Source organism: Corythoichthys intestinalis, chromosome 11, assembly GCF_030265065.1.
Source record: "Corythoichthys intestinalis isolate RoL2023-P3 chromosome 11, ASM3026506v1, whole genome shotgun sequence".
NCBI lineage: Eukaryota > Metazoa > Chordata > Actinopteri > Syngnathiformes > Syngnathidae > Corythoichthys > Corythoichthys intestinalis.
The window spans coordinates 53,812,201-53,834,725 of record NC_080405.1 but is presented as its reverse complement, the minus strand read 5'-3'; the positions used below and the strand labels follow the sequence as shown (position 1 = coordinate 53,834,725).

At 40.7% G+C, this 22,525-nt stretch overlaps 1 protein-coding gene across 2 annotated transcripts in view; it reads left to right on the top strand.

The window, feature by feature from the left end:
* Window positions 1-22,525, top strand: part of fat2 (FAT atypical cadherin 2) — a 309,284-nt gene that overhangs the window by 261,655 nt on the left and 25,104 nt on the right. For both annotated transcript variants that reach the window (XM_057850154.1, XM_057850155.1), the window contains 2 exons: window positions 7,246-7,399; window positions 21,569-21,668. In XM_057850154.1, the coding sequence (XP_057706137.1) occupies window positions 7,246-7,399; window positions 21,569-21,668 (254 nt within the window). The remainder of the gene's footprint in view (window positions 1-7,245; window positions 7,400-21,568; window positions 21,669-22,525) is intronic.

Sequence of the window (22,525 nt, the reverse complement as noted above, 5' to 3'; positions counted from 1 at the left end):
TACTTATGACAGATGTCATTAAGTGTCATCCAGCAAATTATATCACTAACTCCATTTCTGTGCAGCTCGGATCATTTGCCGGATAACACAAAATGACTAAGGCTGTCAAACGATTAGAATTTTTAATCGAGTTAATTACAGCTTAAAAATTAATTAATCGTAATTAATCGCAATTCAAACCATCTGTAAAATATGCCATATTTTTCCGTAAATTATTGTTGGAATGGAAAGATAAGACACAAGATGGATATATACATTCAACATCCGGTACATAAGTACTGTATTTGTTTATTATAACAATAAATCAACAAGATGGCATTGACATTATTAACATTCTGTTAAAGCGATCCATGGATAGAAAGACTTGTAGTTCTTAAAAGAAAAATGTTGGTACAAGTTATAGAAATTTTATATAAAAAACCCTCTTAATGTTTTCGTTTTAATGAAATTTGTAAAATTTATTTAATCAAAAAATAAACTAGTAGCCCGCCATTGTTGATGTCAATAATTACACAATGCTCATTGGTGCTTAAGCCCATAAAATCAGCAAGCACCAGCAGAGGGCGATAAAACTCCAAAAAACACAAGTAACAAATGGAGATTGCACTGTGCTGTCATTTTAATCTGTTTGAGCGGAGCATGTGCGGTAATTGCGTCAAATATTTTAACGTGATTAATTAAAAAATTAATTACCGCCCATTAATGGGACAATTTTGACAGCCCTAAAAATGACATCTGTCATAAGCATTTATTAAGGCTCATGGCAGTGATGTATCATAGTTATGATGGTCTTATGACAGTCTTATGGCGCCACTGACAAATAAAGTGTTACTAAATACCATAACTAGCAATTAATGAAACAACTGGAACAGTAACTGAAGAAACGATTGGCATAGAACATGAATTTTGATTGTTATTTACATCTGTAGTGCTGCAATGCATGCTAGGAGGCATATTGGATGACAACAGTGTTGATAGCAGGTGGCAGCAGAGGTTGACTGTCTCCTCCAAGGGAGTAGTGACGGCCAAATTAAACTTCTTGAAGCAATGAAGCTTTGCAGCCAATTGGTTCAAAGATTCATGGTGGTTCATTTGGTCTTATGACACTCTACTGATACCGCTGTCAAATAAAGTGTTACCAGTTAATATCTTTTGGTGTAAATATCCCATAATACAGTGGGGACAGCTGCGGTTTATATATATGAACAAATGTCGTTTTCTTGTCAAGTTTGGTGGGTGGCAGCTTATAGTCAGGTGCGCCTTATAGTGCGAAAATTATGGTAGTTCTTAAAAGATAAATGTTAGTATGACTGATAATAATTTGATATTAAAACCCCTCTTAATGTTTTCGGTTCAATAAAATTTGTAAAATTTTAAACGGAAAAATTAATTCAATTAATTCAATTAATTCAATTCAATTTTATTTGTATAGCCCTCAATCACAACAGAAGTCTCAAAGGGCTTTACAGAGGCAATATGATACACAATTAGAAATGAAGCAACAAAGATGAATAGATGCAGTTCAAGTCCTGGGTATCCCCTATCCTTAAGACCCTCCATGCCGGCAAGGAAAAACTCCAAAAACTCCAGAGTCAATTGGGAGAAAAATGAGAAACCTTGGGGAGTACCACAGTCAGGAGAGATCCACTCCCAGGACGGATAGACAGGAACCCCAGAACGGCTAATGGGAATTAGCAAGCGAAATTATAGTCCGTAAAAATACAGTGGAGTAAAGGAGCAAGAAGAAGTCCCTCTAGTCAGATGAGACGGGGGTAGCAGCGAGGACGTCTATCCAGCCAGGGGTCCGGACAGTCAGGAGGCTGCAGCTGAAAAATAGCCCCTCCCCAGAGGGGAGGGGGGAAAGGGGACACCGGGTGACTAGTGATGAAGAGACTAGACAACTAGATATTAACATTGGAAAATAGAAATAAAGTAAGACAAGTGGTAGGTAGAGTAAGAAAAGGAGATAGAACTCAGCCGCTGTACTGCCCCCAGCATTATAGCTTCTAGTGCAGCTTAGACTAAACTGTGAGTCTACTCCGACTTCAACTAGCCTAACCATAAGCTTTGTCGAATAGGAACGTTTTTAATCTAATCTTAAATGTGCAGACTGTCTCGGCTTCTTTAATACTAGCTGGAAGCTGATTCCATAAAACAGGGGCTTGGTGGCTAAAGGCTCTAGCTCCGACAGTACTTTTATAAACCCTGGGAACTACCAGTAGACCTGCATTCTGAGATCGGAGTGTTCTGTTGGGGCGGTATGGAACCAGAGCATCGGTGAGATAAGATGGCCCCAACCCATTAATGGTCTTAAATGTAAGAAGGAGTATTTTAAATTTAATTCTAAACTCGACTGGAAGCCAGTGAAGTGCCTGGAGCACAGGGGTGATGTGCTCTCTTCTATTGGTTCCTGTTAAAAGTCTTGCTGCTGCGTTTTGAACTAGCTGAAGACCTTTTAGAGAGCTTTTAGGACAAGCTGCAAGTAGGGAGTTACAGTAATCCAATCTCGATGTAACGAACGCGTGAATTAATTTTTCTGCATTGCTTTTAGATAAAATATTTCTAATTTTGGCGATGTTGCGCAGGTGAAAGAAAGCCGTTCTACAGGTTTGTTTAATGTGTGCTTTAAACGATAAGTCAGGGTCAAATAAAACTCCTAGGTTTTTAACTGTGGTGCTGGAGGCTACACTTACATTGTCCAGAGTGACTATCTGGGCAGCTAAAGAGTCTCTAACACTTTTCGGGCCTATTATAAGGACTTCTGTCTTTTCAGGGTTAAGTAGAAGATAGTTAGTGCTCATCCAGGTATTTATATCTCGGACGCAGGCGCTTAGTTTTTCTACTTGCCTGACCTGATCAGGTTTAATTGATAAATACAGTTGTGTGTCGTCAGCGTAACAATGAAAGTTAATGCTATGTTTTCTGATGATATTACCTAGAGGAAGCATATACAGCGTAAACAAGATGGGCCCGAGGACAGATCCTTGCGGCACACCATAACTAACTCTAGAGTACGATGATGATTGTTGGTTTACATTGACAAACTGGTACCTATTAGATAAATATGATTTAAACCAGCAGAGGGCTGCTCCTCTAATGCCTATGTCACATTCTAATCTCTGCAATAAGATATTATGGTCGATTGTGTCAAAGGCTGCGCTCAGGTCCAACAGAACCAGGATCGAGACTAATCCAACGTCAGCGGCAAGTAACAAGTCATTAGTTACTTTAACTAATGCGGTTTCAGTGCTATGATGAGCTCGAAAGCCAGACTGGAACTGTTCAAATAAACTATTGTCCTGTAGGTGCTGACAGAGCTGTTTAATTACCACTCTTTCAAGGACTTCGGAGAGAAATGGTAAGTTAGAAATAGGTCTATAATTGGCCAAAATTTCAGGATCAAGAGTAGGTTTTTTCAAGAGCGGTTTAATCACTGCATATTTAAAGGACTGCGGCACGTAGCCAGTAACTAATGAGGTATTTATTATATTTAACATCGTGTCAATAGTTAGAGGCAGGGTCTCTTTAAAAAGTTTGGTTGGGATTGGGTCGAGGAGGCACGTTGATGGTTTGGAGGACATTATAATTGAAATTACATCAATTTGGTCTACAGTGGTAAAGTTATTTAATATTTTAGAGGGGTTTATAGGAGATTCCGAATTCTTTGTCTGCACTTTATCAGATCTAATAACTGGAAGTGATTCATTTATTTTATTTCTAATAGTTGCGATTTTATTGTTAAAAAATTTTAGGAAGTCATCACAGCTAAGGGTGGTTGGGATATAAGGTTCTATTGAGCTGTGACTGTTTGTCAGCCTTGCTACAGTGCTGAACAGAAACCTAGGATTATTTTTGTTTTCCTCTATTAAGGATGAGTAATATCTGGTTTTAGCCGTACGCAAGGCCTGCTTATATGTCACTAAGCTGTGTTTCCAGGCAGAGTGGGTGTGCTCTGTGTTGGAACGGCGCCAAAGTCTTTCAAATTTACGTGTCGATTGTTTAAGAGAGCGTGTTTCAGCATTATACCAGGGAGAGGCTCGTCTCGGCTTGACAAACTTTAATTTGGAGGGAGCGACGACATCGAGGGTAGTACGAAGCGTAAACATAACACGATCAACAAACTCGTCATTAACAGCAAGGCCGGACATTATTCCTTCATAATTAGATGACATGGAGGCAAATATAGGCTGAATTATCTGTTTAATTAACTAGTTGCTCGCCGTTGTTGTTGTTGATGTCACAGGGCAGTGATGTCAAATGGCCACGTTGACCGTACTTCCACTTGTCACTCTTTAACTATGTGAGGTAGCGATTTAAATACGCCACAAGGTGTCATTGGTGAGTTTTAATTAGAGATCAAGCCAGTGAGTATGTTTTGTCCCTTGACTGACGCCGTAGATTTCTATTTATTCTTCAGTATGGGTCCATTGTGCCTTATGTTCAATTGTATGTTGGTAGGTTCCTAGCATCATAGTTTGTATATTGTGACTAAATATTGCCATCCAGTGTATTTGTTGAGCTAAACGAGTTGCTAAAATGTTTAAATAGAGTTTGACCAAAGTCTGAGTAAGTTTTATTTGTATTTTGCATATGTTAGGTTTTGTGTTGGTTTTCTCCTAGTGTGACTTGTCTCTGTAATTGCCCATTGATTTCACCTGTTGTGCCTTCTCCTAGTGTATCCTGAAATCTGCATCCTACTGTGTTACCTGATAAGTCTGATATATCTGAGAGCACCGGCAGGATGATCAACAATCTGGACATCTGTTTTTACATGACAAAAAAAAAAAAATGTAAGACGTCATTAGACGCCATTAGACGTCTTGATAGAAACTGCGTCAATGTTTTCATGGGCTGTGATGCACGGGCGATCTACAAAAATAATCAAACCGCTGTGTTTCACTGTATACCCTAATTCTTATGTAAAGCAAACGGCAGCTCTGGATGCTAACTATCTCCTTAATAATATTGGAATAAGTTGGATAACACAATAGTTTACCGTGAATATCTGCAAACAGTTTTGGACATCAAACACTCTCCTGCTCTCGTCACTAGAGTAGGAGAAAGCTGTCACTAGCACACTTGACACATGAACACTACTCGTCTCATCCCGTCTTTCCTCTTCATTTTGCTTTTGCTGTCCTTCTCAATAATGTCTCACTCGGGTTTAAATTGAAAGGGCAGAACCAATGACATATTTATGTAGTTAGAGTGACACTGTGGAAGTGTGGCAGCATACCTATGTGACGTCACCGCCATGCGACGTCAACAATTATGACCTACTAGTTATATTCAGTTGGGCAAATAAGTATTTAGTCAACCACTAATTGTGCAAGTTCTCCCACTTGAAAATATTAGAGAGGCCGGTAATTGTCAACATGGGTAAACCTCAACCATGAGAGACAGAATGTGAAAAAAAAACAGAAAATCACATTGTTTGATTTTTAAAGATTTTATTTGCAAATCATCGTGGAAAATAAATATTTGGTCAAACCAAAAGTTCATCTCAATACTTTGTTATGTACCCTTTGTTGGCAATAACGGAAGCCAAACGTTTTCTGTAACTCTTTACAAGATTTTCACACCCTGTTGCTGGTATTATGGCCCATTCCTCCATGCAGATCTCCTCTAGAGAAGTGATGTTTTGGGGGATGTCGTTGGGCAACACGGACTTCCAACTCCCTCCACAGATTTTCTATTGGGTTGAGATCTGGAGACTGGCTAGGCCACTCCAGGACCTTGAAATGCTTCTTACGAAGCCATTCCTTTGTTGCCCTGGCTGTGTGTTTGGGATCATTGTCATGCTGAAAGACCCAGCCACGTCTCATCTTCAATGCCCTTGTTGATGGAAGGAGATTTTCGCTCAAAATCTCTCGATACATGGCCCCATTCATTCTTTCCTTTACACAGATCAGTCGTCCTGGTCCCTTTGCAGAAAAACAGCCCCAAAGCATGATGTTTCCACCCCCATGCTTCACAGTGGGTATGGTGTTCTTTGGATGCAATTCAGTATTCTTTCTCCTCCAAACACGAGAACCTGTGTTTCTACCAAAAAGTTATATTTTGTTTTCATCTGACCATAACACATTCTCCCAGTCCTCTTCTGGATCATCCAAATGCTCTCTAGCGAACCGCAGACGGGCCTGGACGTGTACTTTCTTCAGCAGGGGGACACGTCTGGCAGTGCAGGATTTGAGTCCCTGGCGGCGCATTGTTTTACTGATAGTAGCCTTTATTACTGTGGTCCCAGCTCTCTGTAGATCATTCACTAGGTCCCCCCGTATGGTTCTGGGATTTTTGCTCACCGTTCTTGTTATCATTTTGACGCCACGGGGTGAGATTTTGCATGGAGCCCCAGATCGAGGGAGATCATCAGTGGTCTTGTATGTCTTGCATTTTCTAATAATTGCTCCCACAGTTGATTTCTTTACACCAAGCGTTTTACCTATTGCAGATTCAGACTTCCCAGCCTGGTGCAGGTCTACAATTTTTTTCTCTGGTGTCCTTCGACAGCTCTTTGGTCTTGGCAATAGTGGAGTTTGGAGTGTGACTGACTGAGATTGTGGACAGGTGTCTTTTATACCGATAATGAGTTAAAACAGGTGCCATTAATACAGGTAACGAGTGAAGTCTCGTTAGAAGAAGTTAGACCTCTTTGACAGCCAGAAATCTTGCTTGTTTGTAGGTGACCAAATACTTATTTTCCACTCTAATTTGGAAATAAATTCTTTAAAAATCAAACAATGTGATATTCTGTTTTTTTTCCCCACATGCTGTCGCTCATGGTTGAGGTTTACCCATGTTGACAATTACAGGCCTCTCTAATCTTTTCAAGTAGGAGAACTTGCACAATTGGTGGTTGACTAAATACTTATTTGCCCCACTGTAATTTTACAAATTTTATTAAAACGAAAACATTAAGAAAGGTTTTAATATCAAATTATTATAACGCGTACTAACAATTATCTTTCAAGAACTACATGTCTTTCTATCCATGGTACCATTTTACTCAATGCCTGTGTCAATGATACCACTCCTAATTATTTCAATAATTTCTCCTGTTGCTTAAGTGGCCTGTCAAGTGTTCGACACACTTATGGTTGTTCTACCATGGCAGAATGTCAGGAAGTTTCCATGTTGTCTTGTTATTGACCTTCCTGCTGATTAAAATTTTCAGATCATGTTCTTCCTCTCATTTCTTATGCGCTTTTTTTTTATGTGTTTGTTTTTTTCTTTTTCATTGCGCAGAGTTGCACTGCAGGTGCTCGGGCCTGTTCCACGGCGCTCGCTGCGAGAGGGAAAACAACCCATGCGCCTCCCAGCCGTGCACCCGAGGCCTTGTTTGCGTGCCCAAGGAGCAAGGATACGTGTGCAACTGCTCTACCGAACATGACGATGCACGGTAAATTTTTCCCTTTTTTCCCCATACTTCATCTTAAATTCCAGATAGTTTGGTGTATACCGTGAATGACAATATATCGGTATGGTGGTATTTCGCGATATTAGTATGGTGATGGATAGCGATACTTTGTAGCAAACCAAGTATCGATAGATCGTTTTTATCAGATGTCACTGTTTTATAAAGGAATCAACAGGTTGCTAGCAAAATTTTCCACTAAACCACATTTTTCAACTAGAATTATGTCTAATATGACTCACTGGCTCCCATTGATGGTGATACAGTGCCTTGCAAAAGTATTCGGCCCCCTTGAATCATGCAACCTTTCGCCACATTTCAGGCTTCAAACATAAAGATATGAAATTTAATTTTTTTGTCAAGAATCAACGACAAGTGGGACACAATCGTGAAGTGGAACATTTATTGGATAATTTAAACTTTTTTAACAAATAAAAAACTGAAAAGTGGGGCGTGCAATATTATTCGGCCCCTTTACTTTCAGTGCAGCAAACTCGCTCCAGAAGTTCAGTGAGGATCTCTGAATGATCCAATGTTGTCCTAAATGACCGATGGTGATAAATAGAATCCACTTGTGTGTAATCAAGTCTCCGTATAAATGCACCTGCTCTGTGATAGTCTCAGGGTTCTGTTTAAAGTGCAGAGAGCATTATGAAAACCAAGGAACACACCAGGCAGGTCCAAGATACTGTTGTGGAGAAGTTTAAAGCCGGATTTGAATACAAAAAGATTTCCCAAGCTTTAAACATCTCAAGGAGCACTGTGCAAGCCATCATATTGAAATGGAAGGAGCATCAGACCACTGCAAATCTACCAAGACCCGGCCGTCCTTCCAAACTTTCTTCTCAAACAAGGAGAAAACTGATCAGAGATGCAGCCAAGAGGCCCATGATCACTCTGGATGAACTGCAGAGATCTACAGCTGAGGTGGGAGAGTCTTTCCATAGGACAACAATCAGTCCTACACTGCACAAATCTGGCCTTTATGGAAGAGTGGCAAGAAAAAAGCCATTTCTCAAAGATATCCATAAAAAGCCTCGTTTAAAGTTTGCCACAAGCCACCTGGGAGACACACCAAACATGTGGGAGAAGGTGCTCTGGTCAGATGAAACCAAAATTGAACTTTTTGGCCGCAATGCAAAACGATATGTTTGGCGTAAAAGCAACACAGCTCATCACCCTGAACACACCATCCCCACTGTCAAACATGGTGGTGGCAGCATCATGGTTTGGGCCTGCTTTTCTTCAGCAGGGACAGGGAAGATGGTTAAAATTGACGGGAAGATGGATGCAGCCAAATACAGGAACATTCTGGAAGAAAACCTGTTGGTATCTGCACAAGACCTGAGACTGGGACGGAGATTTATCTTCCAACAGGACAATGATCCAAAACATAAAGCCAAATCTACAATGGAATGGTTCAAAAATAAACGTATCCAGGTGTTAGAATGGCCAAGTCAAAGTCCAGACCTGAATCCAATCGAGAATCTGTGGAAAGAGCTGAAGACTGCCGTTCACAAACACTCTCCATCCAACCTCACTGAGCTCAAGCTGTTTTGCAAGGAAGAATGGGCAAGAATGTCAGTCTCTCGATGTGCAAAACTGATAGAAACGTACCCCAAGCGACTTGCAGCTGTAATTGGAGCAAAAGGTGGCGCTACAAAGTATTAACGCAAGGGGGCTGAATAATATTGCACGCCCCACTTTTCAGTTTTTTATTTGTTAAAAAAGTTTAAATTATCCAATATATTTTGTTCCACTTCATGATTGTGTCCCACTTGTTGTTGATTCTTGACAAAAAAATTAAAATTTTACATCTTTATGTTTGAAGCCTGAAATGTGGCGAAAGGTTGCAAGGTTCAAGGGGGCCGAATACTTTTGCAAGGCACTGTAGATGTTCATCTCATTTTTAAAAATTAAAGCACTTCAAGTATTTTTAATTTTTTTTTTTTTTTATGTGTGCCGAAATAAACCGAGCACTTCAAAAACCAAGCCGAAATCAAATTTTAGTGTACGGTTACACCTCTTGTTAGGAAGTTCACACCCCGAATGTCTAATTAGCACCGCTTCAGTCTCCTTCCTAATTCCACCACCATCTAAAACTGCAAACTGGCCCGCATGCGCAGGCGCATTGGAGCAGAGAGAAAACCAAGCATTGTCAGGCTTATTCTCAACTAGGCATGTGCCGGTTACCGGTTTCACGGTTTACCGTGGTGTGAAAACGTTGCGGTTTCAAAACCACTAAAATTTTCCGTCAGACCGTAGTACGGTGTTCGCTATTTTTCATGTGTCAAAAATGCATCCAGAAGTGGCTTGGCGCGGCAGCGCTCAGCCCCTCCCGTTTGTTGCTGTGTGTGAAAGTGACGCTATCGGCTTGACAGCCAGTGAACCCAAAAACAAATAATCCAAACATAAGGCGTACTTTTCTTCAATTTATTGAGCTCTCAGATCATGGTAAGTGGAATATACAAAATTAATACATTTAAAACGTTGTGCAATTGTATTTTTCCATGTGTGAGTAGCATCAACAGATTAGCACCATGAAAAGTTCGCCAAAAACAAAACACACATTTTCCTTTCAAATTCAATATACAAACTAACTAAAAGCTTACAAAGACGAATGTTAGCCTAGGCTTAGCTGGGGGAGCAACTTCGTCGAATGTTACAGCCGCAGAGTGAGAAAACCAGCTTGATTCGCTTGAATGAAAGGGAAAAGGAGATAGCATCAAAGATCGCTAATTGCAAAAGATGCTCTTGCCCTAAGCACAAATCCACGTTCGCTGGATCAAGGAGACGTCTCACTCCCAGTGTTTTTTTGTTTTTTGTTTTGTTTGTTTAGATGAAACCTTTCCACAACAATATTTACACTTTAAACTAACTTATACATTTTTAACTTATGAACTTATGAATTCTTTGTTTTTCAACACATAGGCGTGACATGTAGACTACAGCTGACACAGTGGCTGAAAATGGCAAAACTTCACTTGAGCTTTTCCACCCTCAAAAAAAAAGTCATGCAGTAGAATTTTTTTTTTTAAATTATTCAGAAGTGTTTTTACTTTTTTATGGAATTTATTTTGTTCCTGCTCTAATCTTGAGCAACTTGAGCTGTGCCTGTGGGTATAGTCTATAAGTTATATTTATTTTAATTCTATTAAAAATTTTTTTTTTTTTAAATTGATAATTTTAACAATATATTCATGTTCCAATTTGCAACGTTGCAATGTTCTGATTTTTTTTTTTTTAAATCCTGTTCAATGGAAAAAAAAATTCACCCATACATCTCAAAATAACACATTTTGGAGCTATAATTGCAATACCATGATACCGTGAAACCGTGGTATTTTTGCCCACGGTTATCGTACCGTCAAAATCTCATACCGGCACATGCCTATTCTCAACCCATTTTATTTTTTTATGACTGTTGTCAAGCCCGCTCCTTCCCTAAAAGCCGCGTTCAAGCTATACGCTAATGCTAATGCGCAGCTGCACCTCTACCGTAGCACACTGTCTCGCTCGCTCTTTGCTGATGTTAATTGCTGCATGAATTCCAATTTGGGGGACTTGACAGTTCGGACCGCAGCCACATTCTGGAAAAATGTGGCCCGGAGTGGATTTTAACCACATTCAAAAAAGACCTGGATTGAATTAGAAAATGTTCCACTTTTATGCGACTTTTCCAGTTCAGTCGAGTCGGAAAAACATGAAAAAATCGGATTTGTGCTAGATTTACAGCTGAAATGGTCCTACGGATGTTGGACGATGGAGAGGCAGTGACGGGGTTGGACTCAAGTGTCCGAAATTTCTGATGATGAGGATCCAGACTATTGTCCAGGTGGCAGTGGCAGTTGTCCACCTGGAAATCAAACTGAACAGGATCAATCTGACTCATAAGATTCCACTTTTGTGTCCTTAGTTGGTAGGGCTCTTACTAGAGAGAATTACCTCCCACCCAGGGCAGAACACAGAGCCACAATATCCTCAGAAATCGGTCAGTGCCTCCACAAGGGCTTAGCACCGTTGTCTCACCAAAAAGATGAATGGGAGCTCTTCATCATTGATGATAAAATACAAGGAAGGATGAAGTCTATTGCTGTTCTGTTTTTTTTTTCCCCAAAAAAATGTTAATTGAATCATAAAGATATTTCAAGCATGAAATCATTCTTGTGTAGCCCTAAATATTATACTAATTAATATACAAGCGATTATTCTTCACCAAAATGGCATAAAAACACATTGGTTCTAATATGGGTCATTTTTGACCCACTTATGGAAGAGTGGAGGGTCCAGTAACTTGTGCATCTAAGGGTTAAGGCCGCTGTCGAAGCATCCTGGGCCTCCATAACACCTCAGTAGTGCCACAGGCTGATTGCCTCCATGCCACGCCGCATTGAAGTAGTCATTTCTGCAAAAGGATTCCAGACCAAGTATTCAGTGCATAGCTCATATAATTAATTGAAGGTTGACTTTTTTTTATATGAGAAACACTTTTTTTGCATTGGTCGGATGAAATATGCTAATTTTTTTACTTTTTTTGCCAAAATCATCAATATTAAAACAATAAAAGGCTTGAACTACTTCAGTTGTGTGTAATGAATCTAAAATATATGAAAGTCTAATGTTTATCAGTACATTACAGAAAATAATGAACTTGATCACAACATGCAAATTTTTTTAGAAGGACTAGTATGAGCGCCTAAGGGGAATCCCCCGGTACACTGGTTGCAGACGTTAGCTCGTCCATTTAGCTCTCTCTATTCGCAATGAGCTCGCGTCGACGCATGATGACGTCAGCCCAAAGTGCTGGAACATTTCAAAACCAATTACACCTAAGCTCCAGCAGGGGGCGTCAAAACACCAAAAACACAGGCAGGTAATACGTGGACATGACAGTAGAGATGTCCTGATCGATCGGGATGACTGATCGGGTCCGATCACGTCATTTTCAAAGTATCGGAATCGGCAAAAAAATATCGGCAATGCCTTTTTTTAACATATATATTTTTTAATTAAATCGTTTTCTAATTGTATTTAACGTTACAAACATAATATGTTACACTCATCCAGAGTCTTTAGTTTAGGCTTAAGGTAGGGTTATCAAATTTATCCCGTTAACGGCGGTAATTAATTTTTTTTTACAAACTTATCACGTTAAAATATTTAACGCAGTTAATGCATGCGCTGGACAACCCACTCACGCATTGTCGCGTTCAATCTGTAATGACGCCATTTTATCTATATATAGAGCTAAAAGGCAGCGTAAAATGAGTAGAGTGAATTTTGGCAGTCTTTGGAGCATTTTTTAATTGGCTACAATCCCTCTCCCTACGATTAGAAATATCGTGGGAAGCAATGTGGGGAAGAAAGGTAGTAATTGATCTTTTTCTTAACACCCTATGTTATTTCCCAACGCAGAGAAGATATATCAATTGGTACCACTACGCACAGTCATGGGTGCACTTCCCATCATGCATTTGGGCACAACAGTTAAATGGCTACATTATCATTTACTGAAAGCTCAACAAATACACTTGATGGCAATATTTAGTCACAATATACAAAGTCACATTTATCCTTTAAGAATTACAAGTCTTTCTATCCGTGGATCCCTCTCACAGGAAGAATGTTAATAATGTAAATACCATCTTGAGGATTTATTGTCGTAATAAACAAAGACAGGACTTATGTACTGTATGTTGAATGTATATACTCGTCCGAGTTTTATTCATTTTTTTCTTAATGCATTGCCAAAATGTATATGATCGGGAAAAATTATCGGGAATGATTGGAATTGAATCGGGAGCACACAAAAAAAGCAATCGGATCGGGAAATATCGGGATCGGCAGATACTCAAACTACAATGATCGGGATCGGATCGGGAGCAAAAAAACATGATCGGAACAACCCTACATGACAGCACTATCCTACGCATATTGACCCAAAACCAATATCGCTATCATCCGATATTGTTTTAAAACGGGCGACTCTAGAAAGGGGCCCGTGAATAATTGTCCACTAGCACCCCCCTCCATCGTACCTGGGACCTGTTCACATTTTGTCCGCCACTGGTACAAAAGCTTGTAACTTGTAGATTTAAAGAAGTTTTCCTCCACGCACCCAGCTAACTGCTAACTAATATGCGAACATTCCAAAACATGAAAATCAACTTGAATATGCCGAAGTACACCTGCGCTACTTATGTAAATAGCAACCAGGAAGCTTTTTTTTTTCTTTTTTTTTTAATACTCCCATTAAAATGCAAAAGGACAGTAATGACTAGAAATTCCCTACAGTGCACCATCTGGAAACAACACGAGTAGTCATTTGCATAATCGCAACTAACTAACTAACTAATTAACTAAAGACGCTGCCCCTTCCCAAAGAGCAGGCACATGAGAATCCACTCGTTTATTCACGATCCACCAGATATGCTAAATATTCCGGATAATAAAATGATATGCTCATTATAGCCTTGTGAATTGCGGGCATATAGTTAATAGTCATACAATATTCAGTGCAGTTAATCACATGATGGTCTGCACTTCAATCACGCTTGTGTGTGTGCGCGCGAGTGAGTGAAATGAACCCGACGACTGCTCTTCAGCGACGTGATCGGAATGAAGGCCGAGGACTTTTCCCCTCCGCAACCTCTCCGAGAGCTAATGTTCCGCTCCTGCCTCATAATCAATTCCCCGTGACTCCCTCGCTTGGGCCGCCAAGGCGGAGAGGTTAAAAGGTCGCCGGGTGGCCAATCATGGGGCTAGTTGACCGGCGACTTTGCCGAGCGACCTTCTCTGATACTGAAAGCGAGATTGGGGAGAAGACGTTCGGAGCTAATGTGTGTCAAGGTAGTCGACTAGTTGCGATTAGCATTAGCGTTCTCTAATGTTGCGCTCAACAGGCGTGAAAATCTCTCACCTTTTGGCGAAATTCGCCGTTTTGAAGTCAAAAAGGGTGACCTACGTGAGTTGTGTAGATCCGAGGAGAAAATTTTTCAAGGAGCAGGGGGGGGTCGGGAGATTTTTTTTAATGTCAGACGCTTGGTATGCAAGCGGGGAAAGTGGCACAAAGCCAAGAAAACGCACCACGGTGGCCAAAACATTGACTTATTTCAACGAAAAAAAGGAGGGTACACTGTTGTCTCCTGTCTCTTCAGTGCCAAGCTTGGCTGCACATCGGCCGTGAATGAACACCTAAAGCGCCGGCCCCCAGTTGTAATTTTGGAAGACGACAAAAGAATCCATCTAAGGGGCAGTTTACATGGTGACTCTCCGAGAAGACGAAATATTTCAAATTTGCATTTTTTAATTAGAGATGCAGATCGATCGGATCCGATCACGTCATTTTCAAAGTATCGGAATCGGCAAAAAAATATCGGCCATGCCTTTTTTTAATATATATACTTTATATTTTTTAATTAAATCGTTTTCTAATTGTATTTAACGTTACACACATAATATGTTACACTCATCCAGAGTCTTTAGTTTAGGCTCAAGGTAGGGTTATCAGATTTATCCCGATAACGGCGGTAATTTTTTTTTTTAAATGTATCAAGTTAAAATATTTAATGCAATTAATGCATACACTTCACAACCCACTCACGCATTGTCGCGCTCAATCTGTAATGGCGCCGTTTTACCTAAATAGAGTGATAAAAGGCAGCGCAAAATGAGTAGGGTGAATTCTGGCAGCCTTTGGAGCCTTCTTTTAATTGGCTAAAGCCTTACAATCCCTCTCCCTACGATTAGAAATATCATGGGAAGCAATGTGGGGAAACTAGGTAGCAATTGATCTTTTTTCTTAACACATTATGTTATTTCCCAATGCAGAGAAGATATATCAATTGGTAGCACTACGCACAGTCATGGTTCCACTTCCCATCATGCATTTGGGCATGGCTACAGTATCATTTACTGAAAGCTCAACAAATACACTTGATGGCAATATTTAGTCACAATATACAAAGTCACAAGTCTTTCTATCCGTGGATCCCTCTCACAGAAAGAATGTTAATAATGTAAATGTACTTATGTACTGTATATTGAATGTATATATTTGTCCGAGTTTTATTCATTTTTTTCTTAATGCATTGCCAAAATGGATATGATCGTGAAAAATTATCGGAAATGATTGGAATTGAATTGCTAATCAAAGTCCTAAATGATATTCGTCGGAATACCGATGCAGGCAAATCATCTGTTCTGCTACTATTGGATCTCAGCGCCACATTTGACACGGTTGATCACAACATACTACTCAGCAGATTGGAACAGTGGGTAGGGCTTACTGACACTATTCTTCAGTGGTTCACATCCTATTTACATGATAGGAATTTCTTTGTGTCAATCGGAAACTATCAGTCAGAACGAACCAAATTCACGTATGGAGTCCCTCAAGGATCAATTCTTGGACCACTCTGCTCCTCACCTCTGGAACAAGTTACCCAAACCTCTGAAGTATGCTCAAACAGTTAGCTCTTTTAAATCAGGGCTAAAAACGCTTTTGTTTAGCACTGCATATCCATAACTGTCTATATATTTCAATCTACCTGCTTTCTATTCCTCTTGTGCTTATCTCCATTGCTGATTTCAATTATTATTAGGAGTAGTAGTTTTTGTTTTTTTATTTTTGTCTTATTTGTATTTATTTATTTTTATTCTGTGATTAAGTGCGATCTTTTGTCTTGGTTTTTACGTTGTATTGATTTAAATGTGATTTTTATGATCTTCATGTGATGTAAAGCACTTTGAATTGCCTCGTGTTGAATTGTGCTATATAAATAAATTTGGCTTGCCTTGCCTTGAATCGGGAGCAAAAAAAAAGCAATCGGATCGGGAAATATCGGGATCGGCAGATACTCAAACTAAAACGATCGGGATTGGATCGGGAGCAAAAAAACATGATCGGAACAACCCTAGTTTCTATTGATTATGATCACTGTCGATGCGTGGCTAACGTGTCTTACATACAGGCTTTATTTAATCTGTAAAAACAGCGCTGTAGAGTGATGAGGGTGTAAAATTAAAACATAATAAAGCTAACTGTCAGTTTTAGCTCAGTAGTCATTGCTGAATAAAACACCAAGTAGCACTGGTCGCTAATGTGCTCCCATACAGCAGGTATCATACATTTATTTTGAACACTGCAAAAACTCAAAATCCTATCAGTACTTACGGTTTAGACTAACTTAAAACTTAACTAGAACTTAAAAGTAGCTTGACACAAATGGAAATTCAATTGAAACACGCGGGAAAAACACGTAGCTTTCAAGTGATGTCTGTTATCAAGCGTAATTACATTTTTAGTAGGGGTGTCAAACAATTAAAATTTTTAATCGAGTTAATTACAGCTTAAAAATTAATCGGAATTAATCGCAATTAATCACAATTCAAACCATCTATAAAATGTGCCATATTTTTCTGTAAATTATTGTTGGAATGGAAAGATGAGACACAAGATGGATATATACATCCAACATACTGTACATAAGTACTGTATTTGTTTATTATAACAATAAATCAACAAGATGGCATTAATATTATTAACATTCTTTTAAAGAGATCCATGGATTGAAAAACTTGTAGTTCTTAAAAGATAAATGTTAGTACAAGTTATAGAAATTTAAACCCCTCTTAATGTTGTCGTTTTAATAAAATTTGTAAAATTTTCAATTAAAAAATAAACTTGTAGCCCGCCATTGTTGATGCGAATAATTACTTACACAATGCTCATGGGTGCTGAAGCCTATAAAATCAGTCGCACCCAAGCGCCAGCAGAGGACGACAAAACTCCGAAAAACACAACAAGTACACATTTCACTGTGCTGTCATTTTAATGTTTGAGCGGGGCATATGCGTTAATTGTGTCAAATATTTTAACGTGATTAATTTAAAACTCTCTAAATTGTCCGTAGGTATGAGTGTGTGCGTGAATGGTTGTATGTCTCCTTGTGCCCTGCGATTGGCTGGCAACCAGTTCAGGGTGTCCCCTGCCTACTGCCCGTAGTTAGCTGGGATAGGCTCCAGCACCTCCGTGACCCTCGTGAGGAAAAGCAGCATGGAAAATGAATGAATGAATGAATAATTTAAAAAATTAATTACTGCCCGTTAACGCGATAATGTTGACAGCCCTAATTTTTAGGTAAGAAATATGTTTTTTTTTTTTTTTTTTTTTAATAAAATTTAGAAGTTTTTTGAGTGAAAGCAGTGACATTTTTTTTCTGGTCACATCTTAGATGCAATTGTTGGCTGTTTTCAACAATGTACATCGAAAAAAAAGACATTGATTGACTGAAAATGGTTCAATATTGGATTAAATGTATTTTTTTCTCATGCATATTTAAAATTGCTCTTTACCTAAGAAAAAATGTTTTATCCGATTACTCGATAGAATTTTCAGTCGATTACTCGATTACTAAAATATTCAATAGCTGCAGCCCTACATTTATCCGACTAATCGTTTAATTAATCAGTCGATTAACCAACTATAAAAATAACTGAGTTGCACCCCTACTTACAAGTATAACCTTGGCTTATGAACCCGCTCTCTGTTCAAACTACATGATCAGCGAATGACTCCAGCGGACTCGTTTGATGTTGCCGACACGTAAGGCGTCAGATGTGTTGCGGCGGGATCCCGCTACGGCTCAGAGCATCAGAGCCTCATTACGATGCGGCGTCACACGCCGGAGCGGCCTCCAATTGCCACGCGCGCGCGAACGGTCGCTCAAGCGATGCGCACACATGTAGCGGGCGGGAGGCTCATTTGCATATCTCGTCTCATATTCAGTGTAATAACACGTTAGCGGCAGGGAGGCTGCAGCGGGGAGTGAAGTGTAAATTGAGGAAACACACACAAGTATGACTTATTATTATGATCATGTTGATCATTATCGTTGTTTGGTGTTACATTTAAGAATCAGCAGATTCCAGAGTTTCCTGCGGTGTTTAATAGAGAAGATCAAAACTAAACAAAAATTAATAGTTTGGTTTATGATGTTGTGGGCAAAATTATCCACTTGTGTAATGTCTTATGTTAAATCGTTAGCTGCCATTGACAGCGCTAGACGTCCAATCCATTTCTACTGTGAAGGGAATAGTATATGATGAACAGTTGGACTTGAAATGATTAGAATTTGCAGCGCCAAGACAACGGGCAGATACAGTGGGGAGAACAAGTATTTGATACACTGCCGATTTTGCTGGTTTTCCCACTTGCAGGCCATGTAGAGGTCTGTAATTTGTATCATAAGTTCTCTTCAACTGTGAGGGACGGAATCTAATACAAAAATCCAGAAAATCACATTGTGTAATTTTTAAATAATAAATTTGTATTTAACTGCATGAAATAAGTATTTGATACGTTACCAACTAGTAAATATATCGGCTCTTAGTTCTTTTTTAAGAGCCCTTCCTGTTCTCCACTCATTACCGGAAGTAACTGCACCTGTTTGAACTTGTTACCTGTATAAAAAACATCTGTTCACATCCTCAAACAAACAAACTCCAACCTCTCCACAATGGCCAAGACCAAAGAGCTGTGTAAGGACATCAGGGATAAATAATAGACCTGCACAAGGCTGGGATGGGCTAAAGGAAAATAAGCAAGCAGCTTGGTGAGAAGGTAACAACTGTTGGAGCGATTATTAGAAAATGGAAGAAGTTCAAGTTGACGGTCAATCTGCCTCGTTCTGGGGCTCCATGCAAGATCTCACCTCGTGGGGCATCACTGATCATGAGGAAGGTGAGGAATCAGCCCAGAACTACACGGCAGGACCTGGTCAATGACCTGAAGAGAGCTGGAACCACAGTCTCGAAGAAAACCATCGGAAACACATTACGCCGTCATGGATTAAAATCCCACAGCGCACGCAAGTTCCCGCTGCTGAAGCCAGTGCATGTCCAGACACGTCTGCAGTTTGCCACTGACCATCTGGATGATCCAGAGGAGCAATGGGAGAAGGTCATGTGGTCGGATGAGACCAAAATTGAACTTTTTGGTCTAAACACGGCTCGTCGTGTTTGGAGGAAAAAGAAGGATGAGTACAACCCCAAGAACACCATCCCAACTGTGAAACATGGAGGAGGAAATATCATTTTTTGGGGCTGCTTCTCTGCCAAGGGTACAGGACGATTGCACCGTATTGAGGGGAGGATGGATCGCCAGATCTTGGCTGACAACCTCCTTCCTTCAGTGAGAGCCCTGAAGATGGGTCGTGGCTGGGTCTTCCAGCATGACAACGACTCAAAGCACACAGCCAAGGCAACTAAAGAGTGGCTCAGTAAGAATCATCTTAAGGTCCTGGAGTGGCGTAGCCAGTCACCAGATCTGAACCCGATAGAAAATCTATGGAGGGAGCTGAAAGTCCGTGTTGCCCGGCAGTATCCCCGAAACCTGAAGGCTCTGGAGAAGATCTGCATGGAGGAGTGGACCAAAATCCCTGCTGCAGTGTGTGCAAACCTTGTCAAGGTCTACAGGAAATGTTTGGTATCTGTAATAGCAAACAAAGGTTTCTGTACCAAATATTAAGTTCAATTTTTGTGATGTATCAAATACTTATTTCATGCAATTAAATGCAAATTTATTCTTTAAAAATCGTTCAACGTGATTTTGTTTTTTTTTTGTATTAGATTCCGTCCCTCACAGTTGAAGAGAACTAATGATACAAATTACAGACCTCTACTTGCTTTGCAAGTGGGAAAACCAGCAAAATTGGCAGTATATCAAATACTTGTTCTCCCCACTGTAAGGGCAAACCAGACACAGGACGCCCTCTGACCACGGAAGCCCAATGCGCACGTCATGCAGCTGACAGAGCAAGATTGACGCTGACAAGCAGGTGATAGGCAAGACATCTACAAGCCCACGTCTGCACCACCAAATCCCACAATCAGCTCTACTGGACAGTCCAGAACAAATGGCGAGACATCTTGTCTTGCCACAAGAAACATCTGATACGGAGGAACCCGCGACCGAAAAGTGAACACTCGGCACTCACGTGGCGCTGAGGATAGCAAAATTCTTGACTCTTGTTGCCCTGACAACTGTAACGCCCGAATTCTCCTGTCCAAACCACAACAGACAATAATCCTAAACAACGCCCAAACACATCCTTCTTCCGGACCACACCCCGTCTCACCAGAGCGTTTAAAAGACTGAATGTTTAACTTATCGTTATCATTTCTCTCAGGAATCTTTTGTTGACTTGTGATATGGTGACCCTGGATCCAGTTTGCCTCCTCATCTTGGTCTCTCTGTGCTGTATGATTGCTGCCGACTTGGAATAAATTGTCAACTTGGGTTTCGAAGCCTTTTTCCAACTTTCAAAATGAAGTCAGTACAAGGGGTTAATTCTAAGGTGAACGCGCGGAGTTTGGCCTTTTGGCCAGGTTTTCGGAGTTCTGCCAGCCTGGTTCATTAGAATTACGCCACCGCGGTTCTGGCGGTTCAGCTGGCGTGAATCCGACAATCTGGCTAAAAGGTCAAATTCCTTCAACTGGGAGGGTCAAAGATAGATTGGATGTCTAGTGCCATCAATAGCACTTAAACAGAGTATTCACAGCCAGTCTTTCCCGGTTAGAAGGGCATTTATAGGTCACTTCCATGTTCATTTTAGGGCATTTACAGGTTACGTCCTGTTGATTTTGGGTCACCTCCTATTCAGTAACCCAAAACCAATGAGAAGTGACCTGTAAATGTCCCAAAATCAACAGGAAATGATCTGAAATACAACGAGCATTCACAGCCAGTTTGTTGGCATTTGGGTAACGTGTTGTTCATTTTCAGGCATTTACAGGTTTCCTGTTGATTTTGAGTCACTTTCTATTCATTTGGGGACATTCTCAGGTCACCTCCTGAGCAGTAATCCCAAATCAGCAGGAAATGACCCAGAAATGCCCCAAAATCAACAAGAAGTAACCGAAAATCAATATGTTGTATGATGTAGAAATGACTTCCTGACTCATGCATCGATAATTGTTGCATCGCCATATCGTGAGATAATCGTGAGCCTTGTATTTCAAATTGTATCGTTAGGTACCCAGAGGTTCCTACCCCTACTTGAAACCCTAACTCAAACTAAACATCGTGAGCCGATAATTACATTTGACCCATCCGCAGAGTCTTGAAGTGAACGATTCATTTTCCTTACCCAGGTGTCAGAACAGTGTGGACGTGTGCTCTCCAAATCCGTGTCCTGGCGGTTACCTATGCCAAGTTTCCTCCAGATCCTTCCACTGCGATCCTCTACCACAGGTCAGTCCTCAATTAGGTCCTCTTTTAGAGGGAAGACTTGCAGACAATTAGGGCGCTTTCACACTAGCACTGTTTGGTCCTTTTTAAAAGGACTAGTGTTCTTTTTCTCAGAAAGTCTGCTTCGTTTTGTAAATGTGAACGCGAACTCTAGTTCGGACCAAACAAATGAACTTTAGTCTGCTCAAAAATTGTGGATCTCGGTCCGCTTTAAGCGCACGCCGTGTTGCTTGTGAATGCCAGCTGAGCAGGGTGCGCTTATAACAGGGGCCAAGACAGGCGGAGCCTCTCGGGGTGGCTGTTTTATGAGTCTCGTTCTCCTGGAAGTGGCGACAATTTGACAGTCCAAAAAGTCACATAAGTAAAAGCGATTGCACGCTTGTGTAACTTGGGGTGCACAGTTCCCTTTTGTGGTTTAATTTTCCCGTCCTTCCATCCATCCAACCATCATTTACCACTTAATCCGGGGTCTGGTCGCGGGGACAGCAGCTTTAGCAGGGAAGCCCAGACTTCTGTCTCCCCAGCCACTTCAACCAGCTCCTCCAGAGGGATCCCAAGGCGTTCCCAGGCCAGCCGAGGGACATAGTCTCTCCAGTGTGTCCTGGGTCGTTCCTTGGGCCTCCCGCCGGTGGGACATGCCCAGAAGACCTCTCCAGCGAGGCTTCCAGGAGGCATCCAAACCAGATGCCCGAGCCACCTCAACTGGCTCCTCTCAACGCCGAGGAGTAGCGACTCGACACAGAGTCCCTCAGGGATGACTGAGCTTCTCACCCTATCAGCATCAGTAGCCAGGGGTCGGACCACCATGGCCCCCGCCTTTGTCTGCCGCCCAACTCCCGATGCACCCGACCTCTTTGGCC